This window comes from Pholcus phalangioides, unplaced genomic scaffold (genome assembly GCF_987345545.1).
Source record: "Pholcus phalangioides strain wild (caught in Gottingen) unplaced genomic scaffold, Ppha-v1.0 ptg000021l_1, whole genome shotgun sequence".
In the NCBI taxonomy this organism is placed as follows: Eukaryota; Metazoa; Arthropoda; class Arachnida; order Araneae; family Pholcidae; genus Pholcus; species Pholcus phalangioides.
In genome coordinates this window covers 4,043,611-4,060,244 of record NW_028301614.1, presented here as the reverse complement: position 1 = coordinate 4,060,244, position 16,634 = coordinate 4,043,611, and the positions used below count along the sequence as shown (strand labels likewise).

General features: G+C 36.3%; 1 protein-coding gene and 1 non-coding gene across 2 annotated transcripts in view; one reads left to right on the top strand and one right to left on the bottom strand.

Moving 5' to 3' along the window:
• Window positions 1-16,634, bottom strand: part of LOC149070516 (uncharacterized) — a 70,440-nt gene that overhangs the window by 21,360 nt on the left and 32,446 nt on the right. The window contains exons 24-29 of the mRNA XM_089249187.1: window positions 15,012-15,116; window positions 12,592-12,768; window positions 9,119-9,253; window positions 7,396-7,480; window positions 6,141-6,229; window positions 3,591-3,653 (exon numbers count right to left, since the gene is read on the bottom strand). Coding sequence (XP_089105313.1) covers window positions 3,591-3,653; window positions 6,141-6,229; window positions 7,396-7,480; window positions 9,119-9,253; window positions 12,592-12,768; window positions 15,012-15,116 — 654 coding nt within the window. The remainder of the gene's footprint in view (window positions 1-3,590; window positions 3,654-6,140; window positions 6,230-7,395; window positions 7,481-9,118; window positions 9,254-12,591; window positions 12,769-15,011; window positions 15,117-16,634) is intronic.
• Window positions 13,869-13,940, top strand: TRNAA-GGC (transfer RNA alanine (anticodon GGC)). Its single transcript has one exon. It is a non-coding gene; the product is annotated as a tRNA-Ala (tRNA).

The window sequence follows — 16,634 nt, the reverse complement described above, 5'->3', positions numbered from 1 at the left end:
ATTTTTTTTTCAATGTCAGTCTTTAAGGGATGCTGTGATTCGGTGAACTGGTTGAAATTGATTATGGTTACCATGGTCGCAGCATCAGCTTATGATACAACAGAGCAAATAGCAAATTAGAGTTGAAACAAACATTTCATTCTTATACAACACTTCAATGATTTGTATTCTCATTACGACATTTGTCATGTCTAGACATGCCGTTTCATGATATACAAACGATCAATGAATGTTCACGTTACATGAAAGTTTGTACTAGAGAGTGAGAGTTCTGATTGACCACACGTCCATTTGACAGGACAAGGGAAAAAATTTTACTTCGTCTATCCTTATGAAGGATTTGACTCAAATTTTTTTTTTTGTTTTCATTTTATACACAGACTTTATGGTCTTTTTCCATTTTGAAAAGGAATTTTTAGGCAACTTATCAATCAATATTTCCCAAAGAGACACAGCACTTACATTGCTTTTTGTGTATGAAAGAAAAAGAATACTGAGCGAATATTCATGAGATCAACCCTGAGCATACATTGTCAAATTCTGTTTTTCGATTATACACACACACAAAAGAGAAAAGAAATTGCATGGAATTCTTACAATCACAAATCATGCCTAGTGTGAACATGAAAACTACGGAGAACATAGAGGTGTTCACTCTTCTGGTAACAGATTTTTTTTTTTTTTTTTTGCGAAGCCACCTTCCTTGCACACTTCTGTAGTACAATGTTTTTTCTGTGGTGCATTCCACCCTGCCAATTGCAGTTGCATGGCCAATGCAACGAAATAACTCACGAGCTGAGGGTTCAGCTGTGCCTGAAAATATGGGCAAATTGTTATATGCACCCATCAAAATAGGCCACAGGGTTTGTGGATCCTGTGCTTGTGCCATAGTCACTGTGTGTGTACGTCTGTTTACCCAAGGAAAAATAACTAGCAGTAGAACCAAAACAATTATTTGTGCATCAAATGAGAGGTCACCCCTAAAGAATTCGATCAACATAATCTGTACATATGTATACACCACTATATACTTAAATTGTATACACTCTATACCAATATGAAATTTTTTTAATTATAGGCACACCAAATAATCATATATTTTATAGCTAACCTCCAAAATAAAATTTCTGTGTGTGTGACATTTAATTAGTATTTTACTTGACAAGAGAGCAGAATATTTTCTATTTTCTTGCAACACAAATGCATATCTTAGAATAGCTTCAGGAGAAAAGAAAATTACTCAGATTCGAGTTTGTCACGGCATCAATGTGATAATTACGTCACAAAGAAAAAAGGAATATCGCTGCACACAGAGGTCTAAATGCACATTAGGTTCTTTAATTCTTAATTCATATAGCCAAAAACAAAATACCAAAAAGAAAAAAAAACGATGCTGAAATACCTTACTTTACTTATCGAAAAATTAAAAAATTTAAATATCGCTGCAGTTTGGTTTTCCTGACCACTCAACAAAATTTGTAAGAGAAAATTTACTCACATCTCCCATATTATGGTCACTTCATTCTTGACAACCGGATTTCGATGAACAGTTCCCTTTAACTTGAACACTCAGTACGGACAGTTCGTTTTCTCATAAGTCATCCTTTGACTGGCGAATCTGCTTGGCGAATTGAACGATTAATGTCATCTGTATCTGCTAAAGCGACGGTCCGTGCACATACTTTACGATGTCGGAGCATCAAAGTTCTCCATCTGTACTACCACTCGGGGTAGTGTGGACCTGGACGAAGTAGCATCCTTAGACTGGACTGCAAGAGACAGCTGCTGGGCTTCATCTTTCTGGCATGACAGTAAAACTTCCTTTCTGGATCAGTTTGGAGCAACTGATATGACGAGACAATGCTTCATACCGTTTTTCTTGAGCTTACATCTTCAATGTTACGACTTTTTGGCAGTTCAGAACTACATAGGGGTTTTGAGTGACTTGATTTGGGATTTGAGTTTCAGGGGCTCTTCAAGTTACGTGGGGGGGGGGGGATTCTTCAACGGCGGGACCACGCTTTCTCGTGCAACTGGTCCCGATGAACTGCACGCCTCCAAAGTTTTTCAGTGATAATATGTAAATTGAGTGATGGGCGGGGCTTGAGAAAACGCACCCTCTAATTCGTCGCGCCAACTGCGTCATCCAAAATTTTACCCAATTGTATCACGAGGCGCGAACACAAACATGAAACCAAAAGAAAAACATCTTCTCTCAATACGGGGTCGATTTAAGAAAATGAACGGCTTTCAGCAAAGTTTATAACTACAACAATAATTTTCAATATAAGATTTCCGGATTAAATGCACAAATATTCATCAAAATCAAAAAACATTAACATCATTGTGTGGGGAAAAAAATTAGCTTTCCAACGATATGCGACATCATATATAAATATTCTTGTTTCGCGACATGCCGAAAAATTTAAATCCAAACAAAGGAAATTCTTAAAAAAATTCAAATTCAACACCTTCTCGATGACAGAGAATGATTTCAAGCATATAACATTATTTCAAAAGTTTCTCTCCCTCAAAATATTTTACAACACAAGCCTTTTTTTTTTTCTTCAAAGCATTGGAAACAGTGGAGAGAAAAAGAAAAAAAAATATATAAATTTTTAAAATTGAAATACTCACACGGTCTCAAAATTATTTAACTCGATCTCTTGATTAACAAATATGTTTGTTTCTCTTATTAAAAAAAAAACATCGACTTGGAATATGTAAAAAGCGAAAAATCGGCTTTTCAAGTATAAAAAAAAATATACAACAGATTACGAACAAGTGAGAGAGAAAGAAAAAAAAGAAAAGGAATCTTATCTTCCTTTTACACGTACCGAACGAACGCGTTCGTGTGGGAACAAGAAAACTGACTCATCAAGATGGCGATAATATCTTTGATTATCAGTGGATGTGTCTCTCAGGTGTGTCTCTCACAAAAGAAAGAATATATTATTCAAAAGAACACACATTTTCTCGTTCAATTTAACTCGGAATTTCTCAAAATTTCACAGGAAGAATCAGAAAAATTCAAGGAATTTGTTGTTGAGCTCAAATGATTGAGATGTCAAAGCATTTAATATTTAGGATTTTCCGACAAACACATACAGTGTGATGCATAAAGAGTGTGTGTCCACTCTACACAAACGATCTGTGGTTCAGATCTCGGGCATTTTATGAATATCAGACGGAATGATAACACAAGAAGAAAGGAACTAGACAACCACGAAATTCGGTTCAGCTTTCCACAAAAATATAAAGACAGAAGCTCAAATATTTTCCACGCGACAAACACAATTATATTTACATTTAGCAAATTTCACTTATTTGACATGACAATTCTGGGTTAAAATATGTCAGGCTTCTTTGTCAAAGGGGGGGAAAGTGTCCTACTTTTCCCACCGTGACATATGTATCGACAATGATGTTCCAAATCATTCAACCAAAATTGTTAAAATAGAAATATAATTCGTATTATTATAAATACGAGAATAGTAATTAATATATGATCTTAAAATAGGGATAAAATTATTCCTATGGTGCGTATAGTTATATTAAAAAAAATAATATAAAACTGTATGAGTATTTACCTCAATAGTCATCTCTTGGAATTTCTTAGGCTCAATACACCTCGCAATAGCACATCCAAGATTCTGGAAAATGTAAATAATAATCAAATGGTTTCTATATTTTAACATGGTGAAAAACTATATGCTCTCGTTAGAAATTTCATTAAAAACACTATTAAACCATTGATTTATTTGATTGTATATGCTATCCCCTGTGCCAATAGAATATTTTACACGTCTTTAGTGGGTTTTTTTTGTTATTGACACCTTGCGCTCTTCATGATAATGTAATTGAATAAAAAATTAATTCAAAATAGGAAACTGTTCAGTTCATGAAATGAAGCAAAAAAATGTCAGATCAATTCATAAATACTTGGGTTATAAAAGAAATATTTAATTTTTTTTTTAGTTTTGAAATTCAATTTTAATTAAGATTTAGTCAATGAAATCTCAATCTTTTCCATCATTTTATGAACCGGACAATTTCCTTATTTTGAATCGTTTTTATTCAATTACAGTGATACCTCGGCTAACGAAAGTCTTGGCTACCGAAGATCTTTTTCGCTACTTTTCTGTCTCTGCTAACGAATACGGATTCAGCTAACGAACATTTTCATTGATATTGATGCACGTGCTAACCTAATGCAGCTGTGTTGTGAGCTGAATTTTCGCACCAATCATCGCGTCAAAATTACTGTCACTAGAACCCGATTAATTCTTGTCCAATTGGAAATCTTTTTCCAGATGTACATCCACTTCTCTTATTAAAAGCTTTTCAATCATTTCATGTAAAATGTAAGATCCAGCTAATGTAAAATACAATGAAAAGAAAGGAGGCTATGCTTTCATAATACACGTTCTTTCAGTACAAGACTCTTAGCATCAAATCGAACAGTCTGGATCATTTGTAGGAGCTTATCTTCTTCATCTGTATGTATGAGACAGAAATGAGCTGACCAAATGATAAATGAATGGGGACACCTACGAACTCGACTCTGCTTTGTACACACCTGGTGTGTCAACACCCGGATGCTAGTTGCGTACATAATGTAAAATAAAAATATCTTAGTATGCCATCTTATAAATTCTCATTTATCCAATTTTAAGCTGTTAATTTTAGCCTTCGATCAGTTTTCGTTCTTTTTATTGAGTGCCTCCGTGTGTTAAAAATCTTATCCTTAAATTTCGGGTCATATCCGGAACGAATTAAACGATTTCCCATAGAAACTTGTTGAAAAGGGGTCATTCAAGTATTACGTCAGCATCGAGGGGGGGGGGCAATGGGGTTTCGGATTTGCTGACTTTGGATGACAAGGGAGGTTTGAAGGTTGCTTACGTAATCAACCACCCTTTTTGGAAATATGAAATATTCTAAGCTGCTGACGAAATTTTGCTGACGGGGGGGTAGGGGGGGGGGTCAAAAATGGCTAAAAATCTGCTTACGTAATACTTGAATGGCCCCAAAGCCCGTTTCGGCTAACCAACGTGTTTCCGGAACGAATTATCTTCGTTAGCCGAGGTATCACTGTATTTTGATATTATGCTATTATATTATGCAAGGGGTGTAAATAATGTTTTTTTTTTAAATTTTGCTAGAAAATTAAATACTAATGATATGTAAAACTTTGTACCGGCATAGGATACGATAGCATATACCAGTGATAATGGACAAACTTTTTTATAGCAGTGGGTGAAAAAACAAATAGAAAGAATTTTGGCATTCCGGATATAACCTATTCGGACACTGATTCATAAGGAGAAGTTTCACTCTTAGAAATGAAGTGGTGAAATATGTTGTGTATTCTTTGAAGACTGCCACGATTTCATTGCAAATTTATCATTCAAAACTGTGAAAAAATAAATAAGTATATTTTTAATAAATTTATGCATATTTATTTCATTGTGTTCCATTTTTTTATTTGCCTATGCAAAAGTTTCCAAATCAATTTCAATCTAAATTCTGACAATTATATTTTTCATATGCAAAAAGAACGCCTATTTAAATGAATTTTTTTATAGTACTGAAAATTTCTATACTATTACTTTTAAATTACCGACGGGCCAGATAGAACCTATAAGTCGGCCACAGTTTGCCCATCACTCACAACTATATTTCCCGTATGCAAAAAAAGGAACACCCCCTTTAAAGTAATTATTTTAAAACATTGAAACTGAAAATCTCTATACTGTTATTTTAATTGTTATTAAATCTCTATACTGCATCTGGCCCACGGAAAGTAGGTTGCCCATCACTAGCACCAAATTTGAACTAATCACTAATTTTGTTCGTAAAACAATCAGAGAATTTCAATGACACACACACGCACACACAAAAATACCGAAAAAAAGCTATTTATATAACTACAATAAATATTAATTAAAATACCAGAATCGGGTAATTTTGTTCATCAAAAGGCTAAAGTTTTCTGTTGCTATCAAGCTTATAAATTGCCAAATCAAGACCAAATCAAGCTTATAAATTGCAAAATATGAATTGAAATTTCTTGGTAACGAGTAATTTGGAGAAGCAAAATAAACATATCACATTACAGTACAAAAAAATATCTTTACTTGGATAGCAGATGGGATATCGGCACTTTCGAGTTGAGTGCATGTCGATAGCAGGTACGCAAAATCACTGTACACTTCGTTATCAAATGCTGAAATTAAAAAAAAAAGTTATTGCGGAATATTATTACCTTCATAAAAAAAATTCTATACTATTACTTTTTGAATCTGCGGCAGGCCGGATAGAACCTATAAATGGGCAACAGTTTGCCCATCACTCACAACTATATTTTCCTTATGCAAAAAGAGGAACATCCCTTTAAACGAATATTTTTAAAACACTGAAATTGAAAATCTCTATACCATTATTTTGAAATCTGCAGCGGGCCAGATAGAACCTTTAAGCTGGCCTCATCTGACCCACAGGCCGTAGTTTGGCCATCACTGGCATATATGGTCAAATATATATACAACAAATTTGAAGTAATCGCTAATTTCAGTAGTAAAACGATCAGAGAATTTCAAATCGAATACGTCATTCAACATTTGAAAGTTCAGTAATTCACAGATTAATGTAAGTAGAGAGATAAAAGTTGACGTAAAAATGATGGAAACGATCCAGACCAGAATCAAATTTCTGCTCCCCCTGCTTAGCCCTAAGTGCTGATGGTGGGATTACAGACGGACTAATAAGCAGCCCAACAAGCTGTATTTAATGTGCGTCAGGAAATGTGTGTTGTGGATAAAAGAAAGTGTGTATTTTACGCGCGCGCGATTATACTTTGTTGCATTTATTGTCCATCAATGAAGAATGAAAGCATAAAAAAAATCGAAATAGCAAAAATTGAAGAAAAATACGGGATCGTGCCATAAAATTCAAATCAGATGGTCAATCTATTCGATCTTATCTATTCGTCTCTTCAATGCGATTTTCACGAGGACAAATTTGCCTTCTAAGAACGTGGAAATATAACGAAATTTGAACTAAATTTTTTTTCTGTGCCAAAAATGAACCCCGCCCCCCCACCCTTCATGAGAATAACGTTGTCGTAAACCACATCCAAATTTTTCCAATCCCTTCACTTTTTATGAATTTTTAAACTATTTATGAATTTGTGGGACACCTTGTAGTTATATCTTCATCAAGAAGATGAGAACATTTTCAGATTTTGAATTTCATAAACTTGAATCTATGGAATCCTTGACTCAATATTCAAAAAAATAATTTGTAACTTCAAAACTGAGTTTAAATTTTGCAATTATTTTTACATTGAACAGAAATCGAACTTTGTATTCATATTGTTAAATGTCAACTTGCCTCCTTTGGCCTTAGCGAGTAATGTTAGCAGCATCATGTTCCAGTTTGATGAGGCTGCGGTTGAACAATAATGAGAAAATAGTCCCTGAAAAAATGCCATAAAATACAGAGTGGTTATAAGTAAACTGACATTATTCAGACGTATGCAGCACCCATTCTGATGGAGGTATTTTGGTGAAACTTGGTATATATCTATATAGGATACGTGGACCATGGGAAAAAGAAAGATTCAATAAAAGAAATATTCAATTTTTGACCACCAGGTGAAAAAGTCGCGCTTTTAATGTGTCCTATAGTGATCATTCCCCACATCTATGTATATAAAATTGATTTTCTGTCTGTCTGTATGTGTGTGTTCTCTATACAAATCTACAATTTTAGATCGATCGTCGCCAAATTTTGCATATATACCAAGTGAGACCCGTCTTGAACGATAGGCTACTTTAAAATTTCGTCAGAGCAGGGCAAGTGCCCCAAATGGGCAAAAAACTGTCGTACAACAATGGTTTTTGGGCCTCAACAATCACTTTCCAAACGTTTACTTTGGTAACCGTGCTTTCCTAGCAATGCGTTTAAGACCTATATATGCCTTTACAATGGTTTGTCATTTCTTCAACGTTGTCAGTATATGTATAATATTTATACCTTTATAATGGTTTGCCACTTTATTCAATCCCCCCAGTAATGAGAGCTTTTTGAATAGACACCATCATCAGCATCACTTTGAGGGTAAGGCAAAGGATGATCCCCATAGAAATCATTGTTAAAATTGCCGATTTTAATGTAGAAATGCGGAAATTTGGTGGGATTTTTTCTCTGTCACATCAATAATTTTAAAAATTGTATTAAATACTCGATTTTTGAAGTATTGAGTTCGCTTAGAGATATACGAAGACCAGGAGATTAAATATGAAGCAATTAGCCGGACCTACTGTTGAACATCCATGCAATAACATTGATTTCAACTTTTTATTTATATCTTCTCAAGCATGAAAATTAATGTCTCCGTATTGTCTTTTAAGATTTAACTGCATAAATTCATAATTTAGGTTGCTTTAAAATTAATTATGGGCCCATAAAAAGTAAAAAGAAAAATTCCACAGCTTTAATTAAGCATTTTTTGAAGCAGAAACAGGCAGAGATGGATAACTTGAAGTTCAAAGGGGGGAATCGAAATACCTAGCACCCTTTAAAAAAAGAAAAATATATTTATTTTTTTACGTTTCTTTAAATCTAGATTTGTTTTTTTCATGAGTCGCGTAGGAAGTCGCCATATTGGTGAACTAGGACACGGTTTGCATGTCCCTCAAAGAAAGAGGGAGATATCACGTGATCCAAAAAAGCCTCATTGAAGAAAACCCGGGCAATGCCGGATATAATAGCTAGTGATTCAATAAAATTGTGTTTCTTGATGCAACATTTTTTGTTACACTGTCTCTAAAAGATATTTCTTGCTGTAAGTCAGGGGTTCTCAAACTATGCGCCACGGCGGCCAGACAAAAATTTCGCTTAAGAGACTCTCTGTTAAGCTGCTGTGGAAAGCAGCGGATAAGCGTTGATTAGGGTAAGGGGCTCCGCGGGTGGAAAAAAGTTTGAGAATTCCGGCTTCTGTAAGTGAACAGTTTTGTTCTATCGACAGCTTTAAACTAGTGAAACCACTATATTTTTTAAAATAATCTGAACATAAATCTACTTCATTGTAACTACAGACACAGATACTGACCGTCGAATAATTTGCATAGCCTTTACTGAAAACCTGTAGAACACCTGCCGCCGTCCGCTCGTTCTTATAATGCATTTTCTTAGTTTTCACTTCTTTGGCTCCGATTCTGATCCAAATACCAGCTCCGAACATAATCTGATGAATGAAATAAGCGATGTAGCGTTAATTATTTTAGAAATGCACAGAATTCATTAAAATCTTGATTATATTCAGATTATTCGACTATGTAATCGAATTCTTTTGGAACCGTAACTCGAAAAGATACTTGAAACGAGTCAAACAGAATGAATAGTGAACTGCCTAAGAGATGAATTATAGTGATTAACCCAATGAGGTGTTTCTTAACCCTCTTTCACGCGTGACTCCCCCCTCACCCTTTTTGAACCATATATCTTTTTCATAGCTTCAATGTCTTATAGCCCCCCCCCCCCTCCGATCCATGAGTGAGACCAGGACCGTCGCGTGCCTTCTCGGGGACCTGGGGCAAATTTTTTCTTGCCCCCCCTAAAAAGGTTATTTTCATGCAAAATAAGTGTAGATTTTTGTGGGACCTTATTCAGCTCGAAGCCCTAGGGCAGTGCCCCTGTTGTCTCAGCCTAAGCCTAGTTGCGGGCCGGAGTGAGACCCTGTCCACGCGTATATAATTGGTTGTTTAAATAAATTCATAGTGATTAATTTTTGTTTTTTTTTGAACAAGATCGGTTTTCAAACAACTCAGCTGAGCTTCATTCTTGTCCTAGTTCTATTCAGCATCGTCTCAACATCGTGGGCTTTAGGATAAAGTGATGATGTTTTGGGGTCCCGTATTAAGCTGGAAAGTAACAGCTTACATATTTACTACTTGTCCTCGAAAATTCATGGTACCAAAGGGGATATTCAAGTATTACGTAAGCAGATTTTAAGCCGTTTTTGACCCCCCCCCCTTGTCAGCAAAAGTCAGTAAAACACTGACCCCCCCCCCTCCCCCCGTCAGAAAAATTTCGTCAGCAGCTTAGAATATTTCATAGCTTCAAAAAGGGGTGGTTGATGACGTAAGCAACCTTCAAACCCCCTCCCCCCTTGTCATCAAAAGTCACCAAATCCGAAACCCCCCTCCCCCTGACGAACGACCCCAAATGTCATCATGCAAGACAATTATGGACATGAGAGCATGAAATTTTCGGAACTTCTATATGATAAAATTGCAACAACAAATTCGTGCCATAAAAACGGGCAAAACCGGGACGTTTTTCAAAAAGTCGGAATGGAGAAAAAAAACCGCCAGAAAAACAGGACAGTCAGGGAAAATACGGGACAAAATGCGGATGTATGGTTACTCCTACAAAGACTAATTTTTAAGCGATTCGTAAAATCACCTTTCCCAACAGCGAGCTCTAGATCCGCCCCTGCGCGGACGTAATATAAAAAAAGTGCAGTTTTTATACTATACTAATTTGCAATACACTATTTTATACGCCTGTTCCATGCTTTCTTCCTCCATGTCCTCGTGTCCATTCGTAATAAATTATAACCTGAAGATCCCGATGACAAAATTACTTCATTTCAGAGAACAATTTCTTTCACCGATTGTTTTTTTTCTTGCTATGCTCCTGTCTTTTGAGCGACCCCCCCCCCCCCCTTTAGCTACTTTATCCAAAAAAGCTTGTTCAATTCCTCGTTTTTCGGTGTCCGAAGGTACAAAGTAATAGGTAGAAAGTACAAAGGTACAAGGTAGTAAGCGTTTTTCTTTCTCTAAAGGTATCCAGCAACAGGTAGCTCGGAATTTCGTTGATTTTAAAATCAAAAATAAATTAACAAAACCTTAATCATGAGAAATAATCACACAAAAATTAGAGCGAGAGAAAAAAAAAATATAGATGAGGTGATATAAATAAATATATATAGTGATATATGTATATATATAGTCAAACCTCGTTAATGAGTCACCCTTGGGAGAGCAAAAATATGACTTAGTAAGCGGAGTGACTCGTTAAACGGAGTTAGCCATAGCTGTGCCAATTCCTCCCTCAGGACAATTGGGACTTCCCAAAAATGACTCGGTAAGCGGAGTGACGTGTTAACCGGGTGACGCACCAACGAGGTTTGACCGGTCAAACCTCGTTAATGAGTCACTCTTGGGAGAGAAAAAATATGACTTAGTAAGCGGAGTGACTCGTTAAGTGGAGTAAGCCATAGCTGTGCCAATTCCAATTGGGAGTTCCAAAAAGTGACCCGGTAAGCGGAGTGACGTGTTAACCGGGTGACGCACTAACGAGGTTTGACTGTATATACTTTGTTGGGGGGGGAATTCAAGTATTATGTTACCATCAATGGGGGGGGGGGGGAGAATGGAGTGTTGGATTTTTGGGTTTGCTGACTTTTGATGACAACGGGGGAGGGGGTTTGAATGATGTCTACGTCATCAACCACCCTTTAGAAAAATATGAAATATTCTTAATGGCATCTTACTCCGTGTGCCAAATACGAGAGAAAAACCTTTCCCCAGTTTGTGGGGACCTGAGCTAGCGATTATCTGTGGTGAGAGGGGGGGGGGTGCTTGGGGGAGGAAATCGTGCCCCCCCCCCCCTTTTCCGCGTACGTCTCTGATCCCAATATGCGTTTGTTAGCTTTTATCTAACTGCTCTCTTCCTTGTCCCAACACATTATGAATTAACTGTTCTACCGTGTCCAATTAAATATAATTTTTTTCTTTCTCTCTTTGTATATTTTATTTTAAATATTGTAAAATATGTAATTTAATTGTAAACTTTAATTCGTAGACCTTTATCATAGTTGACTAGGGACAAATGAGTTATGCTATGTTATGTTTTGTTAGGAGGTAGCGGACAGAGCTGACGAAATTTTGCTGACACTGGAGGAGGTCAAAGTATAGCTGTTTATGCTGACAAGAGGGGGGGGGGGGAGGAATCAAAAATATTTAAAAATCTGCTGACGTAATATTTGAATAGCCCCTTTGACCACTAAAAAAAAGAGTAAAAATATTATATTTACTTACCTTGAGTCTTTGACGGACTAGTTAGGGGCCGTTCAAGTATTACGTCATCATCGATGGGGGGGGGGGGGTTCCGATTTCCTCACTTTTGATGACAAGGGGGAGGGGGGTTTGGATAATGCTTACGTCAGCAACCACCCTTTATGAAAATATGAGTTAGGATTCAGAGGGACAGAGCTGATGACGAAATTTTGCTGACGGGGGGGGGGGGGGTCAAAAATGGCTAAAAATTTGCTTACGTAATACTTGAACGGCCCCTTTCCTGTGAGCAACTGCCTATCGCTAGCTTACATACGCTAGTAACTCCCACCCTACATATGCGCCTATTTTCGAATTTTAAAATAAAATGTCCGTAGGTAGAACTGTCTTTAGGTACAGCGGTCTCGCCAATAAAATCTTAGATCAATACTATACTATACTGAAATAAATGGCATCGGCCATTTTTTTGTATAACTAGGAAAAAAAATATATTCTCTCTCACCGTCGTAAAAAATATTGAATGTTTTATCTTCTGGATGATGGATATCGGTTTTTTGGATCCGTGTCGTTCAACTGCCATCTTGGTGATCTTATCGCGTTCTTCTATCATCCTACCGAAGATCGACACCATCATGGCCTTTGCCGCTAGGCTGCCTTCATCGTAAAAGCCCATAAATCCCTTGAACAGAAGAAAAAGAAATTAACGAAATCCCCTAACACTGATCGGAAAAGAAATAAAAATCATGTTCTCAATGAATCAATGAAATTTTAATTGTTTTAGGCCATATTGAGGCAGCTGAGTTCAGAACTAGTGTTAATTTTGTGGAATTGTCTCTAGTTTTTGAGCTAATGTATACTCTCAAGAATGTGGTTTTTACACTGCTTACGGTATAAGCATTGGAATTTAGCTTTTCCTTTATCTCAGAAACTAGAGCCAATCAGACAAAACCAATTCCAGATCAGCGCCTCAAAATCACTGAAATATCTTTGAGAACAAAATCAGTGTTGAGCAGTGTAATCAGTTGAATTCTCTTTAATAGACAAAGAAACAAAAATCCCAAATGCAGGAATCGGAAATGCAGGATGCCCCATAAATTCGTAAATGCTGTAGTTTAAAAATTCATAAAAATTGAAGGAATTGGAGGTTTGAATATGGTTTGCAAAAAGGTTATTCTCAAGAAAGAAAATTTTTTAGAACTGAAAAAAATATTTAGTCCAAATTTTTAGAGCAAAATGAGTTATAATGCAAATATAGCGAAAAAACTAAAATTTACTTAATACAAGATTCATTGAGAGACTTGAAGGAAAAGATTGCAAGGAAGAAAATTCATCCCTGCCCCCACGGGAACTCGAACCCCGGTCTCTCGCATGCCGGACGAGTGCTTTACCATCTAAACCATGGAAGCAGATGGAATATTTCAACCTTGGAGCGTATATATATGTTGAAAGGCACCGTACATGGACGGCGTCAACAATCAACTAATAGCTCTATATGCATGTGGCCATCTGGTTGGCCTATGTCATTTACGAGCTATTAGTTGATTGTTGACGCCGTCCATGTACGGTGCCTTTCAACATATATATACGCTCCAAGGTTGAAATATTCTATGTTGAAAGGCACCGTACATGGACGGCGTCAACAATCAACTAATAGCTCGTAAATGACATAGGCCAACCAGATGGCCACATGCATATAGAGCTATTAGTTGATTGTTGACGCCGTCCATGTACGGTGCCTTTCAACATATATATACGCTCCAAGGTTGAAATATTCTATCTGCTTCCGTAGCTTAGATGGTAGAGCACTCGTCCGGCAAGCGAGAGACCGGGGTTCGAGTCCCCGTGGGGGCAGGGATGAATTTTCTTCCTTGTAATCTTCATCTCCACAAATAACCAGTCTCTCAATGAATCTTGTATTGACAAGTGGAGAGGACATTTCTATATAAAATTTTCTCTCTCTTATTAACAAAAGTTCGTTATAACGACATTTTCGCCCGCGATTGTGCGCAGTCGTTTTCACCGGCTTTTACTGCACAGGTTGTCCCATGAATTTTTAAATAAAACTTTTTCGCAAACCGCATTCAAATATACCAACTTCTTTAATGAATTTATGAATTTTTTATGAATTTAGAATTTATGGCACTCCCCTGGTTAAAAGAACATCAAGTATGTATATAGAATTGGTTCTAAAGATCATCAAGCACTTTTTAATAAAAATCTCCGAGGGCCAGATGTGGCCCTGGGAGCTGTTTGCCGTGGCCCACCGACCATTTTTAGAAAATGCGTAAAAATATTGAAAGACGATTAATTCTAGAATTGAAAAAATAATTTCGGAATGAATGAAAGAAATAATTCTTAAATTGATGAAACAAATAATTTCAAAATTAACGGATACTTGCATAATTATTCCAAAAAAAATAAATAATTTCAAGACATATTGCGAAGGAGATCAGTTCAGAATTTTTCGATTTAAATTATTAGAGAACCATTCAAAGTGATTTCAGATTAAAATTAATCACAATCAATTTAATTAATGAATAATTAATCAGAAACACTTTCAGAGTTGGTGAAAAAGTGATTCCAGAACGAATTAAAATTGATAATTAATATAAAATAATTTCAGAATAAAAAAAAGTCTTCAATTATTTTTTTCCAATACAATCCGGGGCCCGGTGGCCGCTCTTATTAAGATGTCACTTAAAATTATATGAGTAAGCTCTTCTAAAAATGTGCGTGAGGGCGCGTGCGTGGATTCTTACAATTACAAATACTTCAGTGAGTTGGTGGCCCGCGGTGTCTGAAAGTTTGAAGACCCCCCCATCCTAAGATTTTTTTTTTACGGAGTGTGGCATTTCAACCCATGCGGGGGGGGGGGGGGTAACAAATAAGATAATTAACGAAATAAAAATTATTTTTACTTACATCCACCAGAGCTATCAGGCAGTGATTGTAAGCATAAACAACGCACTTGTAAAAGTATGGACGGTTCGGGCCCGTGTTTTGGGACCATCCTTCACTCCAAGAACTCTGCAACATAACATACAACATACATTAGATTTGGTATTGGTTCAGTTCCAAATATGATGTTTTTGTGGTCATTCAGGCAGCCGCAAATGAGAATAAACGCCATCATCACGGTGTTTCTTATGACAATATGTGCTTTAGCATCGTCATTAATTACTCATAGGTAAGCGTATTGAGTTGACAGTTCCTAGTATCGCCGGTGTATGATGACAGGTAAAACATTCGAAATACTAGATTATAGAGCGGTGGAAAAAGTCACTTAGGTTAGGGATCTAGCTTCTGACTGTGCAGGTCTGCGTTCAAATATCGGAATGTCTACTAAAGCCATGGCCACACCCGTATCAAGCCAGGCCCAATACATTCCATGGGCAAGTAATGTGGCCGTTCCACCATTTACATTCATCGGTAAATATTGCAGGATGGAAGGTATTGGAGGACTAGTCGAGTACCTTTTTCAGCCTCCAATCCAAGTCAAAGGAGTCGCCTTCCATCTGTATCTTCCAATCCGTCTGGCCAGTGTTATTCGAAAATATAATTTTAAAGAGTAATTTCACTCCTCTCCAAAGTTTTAAAGGGTATTTTTGTAAGAAGAGGAATATTCTTCTTTTTATCAGTGAGAAGTAACTCTATTGAAAAAAAAACAACTTAATATTTGAAGGAGTATTTTTACTCCTCAACGAAATTCAAAGTAAAATTGAAAAATTGAATTTTTATGCGTAAATCACTCATCTAGATGCGTATTGACGAACACTGCGTCGGGCCAAACATTGGTCTCAGAACGCCAATAGTCACATCTGTAAGGGTGATGGAAAAACTGGTTCTATTGTTCTTGTTGAATATTCGCTAAGGAATATTGGACATAACTGGGCCAGTATGTAGCCATCCTGAGCCGTGCTGCTTCTTTGCATCGGGGAAGGTAAATATTTGTGTGACTAATTGGGCCAGCTTTGACCTGAGTGTGACCATGGATTTATTTACGCTAACAAATTTCCTGGACAGATCATGCAGATCTCTTGGAAATACGTAAGGATCACATTTGAGAAAAAAGTTTAAGGACAGTTGAAAAATTGCCACATCTCGAAAACCTATGGATGTGAATACAATATAAACCTGTTTAATTTGGACACCTAAAAAAAGTAGAAAAGTCATAAAAAAATAAATAAAGGGATGTGTCAAGCGTACAAAAATTAATCATTAGAATTAAAATTAGTCATTAAATATATGACAAATGTATATTGCAAAAAATACAGTATTAGAAAATATGCGGTGATTTTGAAATGTATTTCAAGGGGGAAGAAATTAAAAATTGAAAATAAGTGAAATGAATTTAGTCACATTTATTTTTACACAATTTTTTAATTATTAAAATTAATAAGTGAATTTCGTCCAAAAAACCGGGGAGAACGGGACATTTTTGCTATTGGAAAAATCGGAAAGGGCGAGATTACGGGAAAATACAGTAATGTCCCTTAATATACGGGTCATTTGTTAATTAGGATCTACCCCAAACTTCTTAAAAAA